A 7248-nucleotide genomic window follows, 5' to 3' on the forward strand; every position below is an offset into this window, starting at 1 on the left:
AATGTAGTACAATGACTAAAGTGGCGGTGGTAATAAACACACTTAAAATTAATAATATTTAAATATTTAAAGTTATAAAAAATAAGATATAAAATTCATTTTTTATATTCACCGTTAAAACGCTTTACATGTATTATTTCAGTATTAATAACATCGAAATAATACAGATAAAGCGTTTTAATGATGGATATAAAAATGAATTTTATATCTCTTGTGTAGGATTTTAATAAAAAACAGTATTTTTACGATAAAAATTTCCTTTAATTGATTTTTCCTTTGAAGCTTAAACCCGTTCTTTCTCTAATTTCGCCTTTATACTTATTGAATTATAACCGATCATTGTCATTGCACAATCAAGCTCTATTACATGAATTAATTAAATAAATAATTTTCCATTACTAATCGAAAGACATATACAAAGCAACTGTTCTGAAAATTTTTACAACAAATATAAAAGACAATCAGAGAGATAAAGAGCACTCAATATTGTAACTATTATTGAATCTTCTCGTTATCGAATGCGCAATAGGAACGCTAATATTGCCGACATAACGCAATAGGTATTTTTTTAATTTTACATCCTAAAGTGCCTAGACGATAGGAAAATGATATCTTTCTCTCACTTCTTCAGTACCAAAGCGAAAGATATGACAATCGCATTAATCCCTATTATCTCGCAATGCATACAGAGTATCAATTGTCGCGTCGCCGACTTGCCACTTCATATTACTATTTTTCTTTATTCTTTACGGACAATGCATTAAACTATTCTATTACTTAGATTGTCGTAAGGACTTCACGCGGAGGGTACACAGAATGACACTAACAAAGGGAAAAATGTACAAGGTACCTTTTTTCTCCTATTAAATATTATAGTTTGTCTTTTTTTCATGCTAAAGCTATATTATAGACTTGTCTTCGTATTATTGTCTTAGCTTAGTGCTACGCCAGATTCTCGCATTCCTCGTTCTCGTTCCCGGTTCTCAAGATTCATGGTCCGGAAGAATTATATTTTGAGATTCGACTATATAAATCTCGTAATCCTCGATTGAATTTATTCCGTATCAAAGTTCTTTATACGTGGAAGCGTTTACTAGAGTCTACAAAGATTGCTCGATAATGCGTTTGTTTCTCCGATTCTTCGTTCACCTCAGTGTTTAGACTCTATATACAAAAACAAAAAACAAAAAAAAAGACCGAATCGCCTCAACGTTTCCTCGACGTAACCACAGATACTAAACATATCTTGATTCAAAGCTCTCGACCTAATAGTACTCGTTCTGAAGATAAACGTTATTGACTAGCCCCTTACCGGTTGCCACTAATCATCCATATTACCAGGAACGTTGCTCGATCGTGAACAATCAATATTCAAGTTTTTTTTTTTCGGGGAATGTCTATAGGGACTAGGAATTTGTCTTTTAATGGGCGTCTTCCGAAATTTCGCGGACGACCGTTTAGACTTTCTTTTACGCGGGACAATTATCGACGGTGGGCATCGAGTTGCGACGAAGTCGTTGACTAGTCCCCTACTGGTTTCGCTCGATTTTCCACCTAGTCGGGAGAAGAATGGGCAACGCCATTCTCTAGGGAATGTCTACAGGGACCAAAGTAATGCTTTATTCGGGCGTCCTGCAACGCGCAGAAATTCTACGGGAGATCGTTAGGTGTCCATGTGTCGGTATTTGTGCGCCGACATTTGCGCAAGACCCAATACCGCATATTGACACTGCAAACAATGATAATGCGTCTGTTTGCCGGAGTGTTGACACTGCACAGCTCCACACGGTTGACTGGGCGTAAACTTTTGGAAACCCGCCGCTGCGATACTGTCCAGCTTGGCATGTTGTCGCCGATGAGCGACCACCTTATTCGTGTCCGTACAGACGAAGTCGCACTTCAAACAGTGAAAATGTGACGCCTTGTTCTGCATCGATCCAAGGGACGATGTATATGCGCATTGAGCCCTGCCACATGGCACGTTAGCCCGGTACTGCTGGAAATCACCTCCCATCAAGGTATCTAACCGTTCATGCCTTGCAGTGTGTTGCACAAATCGAGTTTTGTCGCAGAACGAATAGCCGCAGTCTTGACGCATACAGTGGAAGTGAGTTTGATGCTCTCTGTAGCCGCAATGAGGATACCTGCAGTCCTCGTTGAATCTGAATCTGTAACAGCGATAAAATAAAATTGAATTTTTAAGAAATCATTAATAAAACAATAGCCACGTTCAACAGAATATTTATTTTACAACTATTGGAAGTTTTTTTTACTAAGGTAGAACTACTCCTGTAGATCTAAAAGTATATTCAATCAGAAAACATAAAGAAGACTTCCAATAGCAATTATACCAACCTGACATATCCTTCTGGTACAGGCTCATCCTTTAGCATACGCATTGAATGATGAAGTCTTTGTTTCTTGGCTTCCGGCGAATTAGCGTCTGGCGGTGAGAGAGATCGTTTATTCAAATTAAGATTAGCTGCTAGCGAAGCTAGAGGATTTTCGTCCCTCGCAGGTGGGAGAAAATTGGTCGGTGGTAATCCGGGCGCAAACATTAGTCCAGGTCCACCGGCATACATCCCACCATGCTGAAGAAACGGCGGTAAGGCCTGATTCATCAAGGCGATCTGTTGGTTCATCGCGGCCATCACAGCGGGACTCGGAAAGTGAAAGCCGTGACTGAGATCGAGTTCAAAGCTTGTCGGTATCGAAGGCTGTTGCACATTGCTAGGTTGAATTGGTGGTTGCGCCAATTGACCATTTTCGTGATTATCTATCGCAGTATTGTTGCCTTCGTCCCTACATGCAATTTCGGACGGTTCCCGCTTAACGTTCGGGACGTTTTGCACCCCGATATCGATACTACATCTCGGTTTTTCCAACTTGATGTCTTTCGATTGAGACTGTTGGTTAAGAGTCTGCTGCATCTGCCGTTGCATTTGGCTCTGAAAATTCTGAATGTTCTGAGCCATTTGAGCGTTCGGCGACATAAAGTCGTGTTTCTGCGATAGTTGCGTGATGTAATCATGCTGCAGTTGATTAGGTGACGGGCTAACCATGTCGTGTTGCTGCTGGCTGAGAATGGCGCCGGTCGAATGCTTCGCTATATGCGCAACCAAGCGATCTAACTCGGAGAAAGCCTGATTACACGCGTTGCAATGATAATGATTCTTGCGTTTCAGCTTGCAGAACGGCCTGCTACAGCTTTGCTCCGGTCCGTACAAGGTGTGCGGCGAGGTAGTACTCATAGATGGTATAACCGGCGATTCTGCAATGTCAAAGATTTCTCTAAGTTTGGATCGTACGCTCGCAAACGCTATAGATATAAGTAAGAGAACTAATTTACTAATACAGAAACACTCTCAAAAGCACAAAACTTGGTCGAAAAGAGACAGACGAACCTTGGTGCACGGAAGTTCGCATGGATAGCACGACGCCCGGAAGTGCGGGTTCGCTCGGCGGTCCGCTGACCGGATAATAGGTGCCAGCCGCCCTCACCACTAGCAACAATCAACCAAACAACCAACACTTCAAATATACAGCCCGATATGAATACAACCACCGTGTATATAGTATATATACATGAGAAAATAAAACACTCTCATGAGACAAAACAATGGAAGAATAGCGAAGAGTATCCTACTTCAATGACAAACGCAAAATGTGACATATAAACTGATATGCGACTACGTGCAAGAAAAGCATGCATATGTACTTGAGTGAAAGAAAGTATCTGGATGTGTTCTTAAAAAAAAAAAAAGATTATTGTTAAATATTATGATGCATTGATCAGTACGCTCTTTTCTCATACTTACCGGTAGTCTTGCTATTATCGGGACTCGCAAGCTCAGATTCCTTGTCCTCGATTATCGACCTGCTCTCCTGATCAGCTGCCGTTAGACTCTCGTCAAGCTTCTCGATCAATTCGGCAGGATTCTTCACCTGGATTCTTGGTTTTGTCTCCTGGATCAACGATTGCAGCTGTGTTTGACATTCTTGATTGCTCGACTCTTGACCACAAGATTCGATGTGACCGGAGGAGTGTTGCTTCTCGTGCAATGCCATTGTTGAATATCTAACGAAGGAGTACCCGCAATTCGGTCTAGTACAATGGAAATGCCGATTAACGCGATTACTGTGACAGCCAGCCAGTCGACAGTCGACCATCTTGTCATAGAAGGCAAAGCCTGGTGGTATGTCGACATTGTCGTGAAAATCTTTACTATGCATGAGCAGTTGATCTGGCCGATCGGTGGAAAAATGACACCGTAACTGGGAACAATGATGATGCCTGGTTGATCTAAGCACGCAGGCCGTGTCCGGACATCCTTCCGAGTTGTACGTAGCAAATCCGTCGGGCTCGCCCAAACTGTTCGAGGGTGATACGCTGCCTTCTCGATCATCCATTAGCATGTTAGATGTTAAATTAGGAGTTTGCGGTTTGGGGAGCTTAAAACTCGTGAAGATCGCCTGCGGCGAATCGTGAGTGTGTGTCGCGGGGTCGCCGCCTGACCAGATTTCTATCACGCGGTTTTTAGGAGGTCTACCGCGTTTCCGCCTGAACATTGCGTCGATGTTTGTCAGGTGGGTCAATGTGACATCGGAGGAAAGAGCATGCGAGGAACAAGAGAGATTTAATTGTCGGCTATACTCGTGAATCTTGTAATGCTGCAATCTACGAAATGGCTTGTCAGTGGAAAGTATCACTTCTCGGCAGTTCTCCCAATTGCAATGATAATGCTTCTCTTTGTCCGCGTACGGACAATTATCATCGCAGCCGCCCTCTTCAAAGAAAGCGTCCGTTATGCGTTCCTGCGTCTCATGTTCCTTCAGATGTTCTTTAACTTCCCGGGGATCTTTCAAGGTCGCTCCGCAGCGGTCTAATCCGCAATGATGGTGCTCTCTGCCGGCGTTACAGGCGCAATCCGAGGTGGCCGGTATCAAATAGGCCAATTCGGTGGCGGTGAGTTGTTGAGGTTGTTGCTGCTGCTCGAGATTAACGGAACTTCCGCTGGCCGTGATGGTCGTGGTCGGAGCGGTGAGATCCATAGCGAGGTCGCTAGCACTTTGAAAAGAATCTTCCAAAGAATAGTACGATGGAGAACCTCTGCCTTCGTTCGAGCTCTCACCGTTCAGACTTAAAGATAAACTTTGAGCGCTTAATTCGTCCGGTGCCCATGACCCAGGTGGACGAATACCACCTACCGTAGTGACCGGCTTGTACTTCCGATAAGCAAGTTCTGTATCGTGACGGTCGTGTTTTCGCTTGTGAGAAAAAAGCTGACCGGACGAGTGCAAAACGTAGCTACAGTACGGTCGTATACAATGAATGTGATTGCAAACCCGGGAGAATCGGCACTGATCGAAAGGGCAGGCTTCCGACTTCATAAATTTCTTGAAACCGTCGCGCGCTAGTTGTTCGTCCTTGATGTGATAAGACTTGTGCTTGTCTGAAAAAGAAAAATAAAAGAAACCTTGTAAATCAAATCACGGAAATTTGAAACAACAATATTAGAGCCAATATTTGCCTTCTAATCAGAGATTGATCCCTTTTGATTAGTTTTGGTAATTCGCATTAGTTAGAGCAAGATGGCACATATCTTTTCTTACTTGCAGGATTTTGTCAGAACATGAATGGCTGTTGTGGTCAGTCTCTGATTAGAGAGTATATAGAGAATATAACAAGATATGTTAAATACAAAATTTATCAACGTAATTGTTTCTCAGTATATGAATTAAATCTGTAACGTTTGACATGTTATATAAGTTTGCAGTAAAAGGATTTGATTGACGATAGGCGCGATCTAGAACATGGGCGACCATTAATCACGCAAGCATTCTTACCCATATCGGCTTTATTTTTGAATGTGAACCGACATCCCGGTCGACGACAGTGAAAGTGCGTGGTACGTTGTCCAGCAAACGGACAATGGTCAGTCGCGCAACTCTCGGTGGCCCGAAATCGCTGGAAGCCCTCTTGTATAATGGCAGAGTCTTTGCGATGGTAATTCGCGTGCATTTGCACGTCCGATGTCGATATGTACACCTTGTCGCAATTCTCATGAATGCAATGATAGTGGGTCTGCTTTCTATTGTGCGGACAGGATCGGCCAGGGTGCTTTTCCGAGCAATCGTCCGTCGGCGAGTACCTCATGAATCCGTGCTGCAAAGACTCATCTCTCTTCTTATGCCACTTGAAATGCCTGATCATTTCTTCCTTCTTCACAAATACTCTTCCGCTACAATCCAGACAATGAAAGTGCTCTCTACAACCCAGTTCCTTGCAGTACGTACTGCCGCATTCTTGACTGGATGCATATCTTCTCACATATCGGGAATAATCGATGATTGGTTGGGACACTGATGTCTTGGAACCACTCATCAGAGAATCCGCCACCGGAGACATACTCTGCCTGAGCAAGGCTGCGACAAATGAGGGAGGATCTAATTTATTAAATTAAAACGACTATAATACATCGACGTACGAAAAATATATTATAAAAATTAAATCAAATAAACCCCCATAGCGTTTATCACTCACATATGTTTAATCTCTTTGATTTTCATTTAATAAACCAAATAAACAAGAATATCTCGATAGCAATTGTCCGTTTCTATTTAATTAAAAGTAAATACAAGGTCTGATAAAAAAAATAAGCGGACTTTTTGAATTATTCGACAACGGAGCGTTCTAGCGACGTGCGGTTTGCAGCACTACAATCGTTATAATCTTCCGAGTAACTGGCTTTTTTAAAATTGTTTTTATCTCGTTTAATTTCAGAGTTATTACTATTTGAGTGCAACGTGTTTTAGTATTCGTGGCGATTTTCGCTTCAAAATAAATTTTTACAATTTTTGCCTCAAGGTCTAACAATCAACTACTAGTCAGTACTACGAAAGCGTTTCGAAAAGATTGCGCGAAAAATTCGCAAAAAGAGACCACAATTGTGGCGAGACAACTCATGGTTCCTTCACCATGATAATGCGCCTGCCCATTCAACCTTGTCAATTCGCAAGTTTTGTGCCAAAAATCATGACTGTCCTCCCTCAGCCTCTCCAGATCTTGCTCTCTACGACTTTTTTGTTCTCAAAATTAAAATCAGTTCCCAAAATAAAAATTCAGTTCAAAGCAAAAATCGTCACGAACACGTGTTCAAATAGCAATAACTCTGAAACTAAACGAGATGTAAACAATTAAAAAAAAAACCAGTTACTCGGAAGATTAGAACGATTGTAGTGCTGCAA

General features: G+C 42.1%; 1 protein-coding gene across 3 annotated transcripts in view; it reads right to left on the reverse strand.

The window, feature by feature from the left end:
- Positions 1-215: 215 nt before the first annotated feature.
- The window catches only part of LOC108754023 (zinc finger protein castor homolog 1-like), a 98604-nt gene continuing 91571 nt past the window's right edge, over positions 216-7248 (reverse strand). For 2 of the 3 annotated variants that reach the window (XM_018496032.1, XM_018496031.1), the window contains 5 exons: positions 5848-6426; positions 3819-5453; positions 3405-3503; positions 2356-3271; positions 216-2168 (listed from right to left, as the gene is read on the reverse strand). In XM_018496032.1, coding sequence (XP_018351534.1) covers positions 1664-2168; positions 2356-3271; positions 3405-3503; positions 3819-5453; positions 5848-6426 — 3734 coding nt within the window. In that variant the 3' untranslated portion in view covers positions 216-1663. The remainder of the gene's footprint in view (positions 2169-2355; positions 3272-3404; positions 3504-3818; positions 5454-5847; positions 6427-7248) is intronic. The other variant, XM_018496033.1, reaches the window with a different exon arrangement.

Source organism: Trachymyrmex septentrionalis, unplaced genomic scaffold, assembly GCF_001594115.1.
Source record: "Trachymyrmex septentrionalis isolate Tsep2-gDNA-1 unplaced genomic scaffold, Tsep1.0 scaffold74, whole genome shotgun sequence".
NCBI lineage: Eukaryota > Metazoa > Arthropoda > Insecta > Hymenoptera > Formicidae > Trachymyrmex > Trachymyrmex septentrionalis.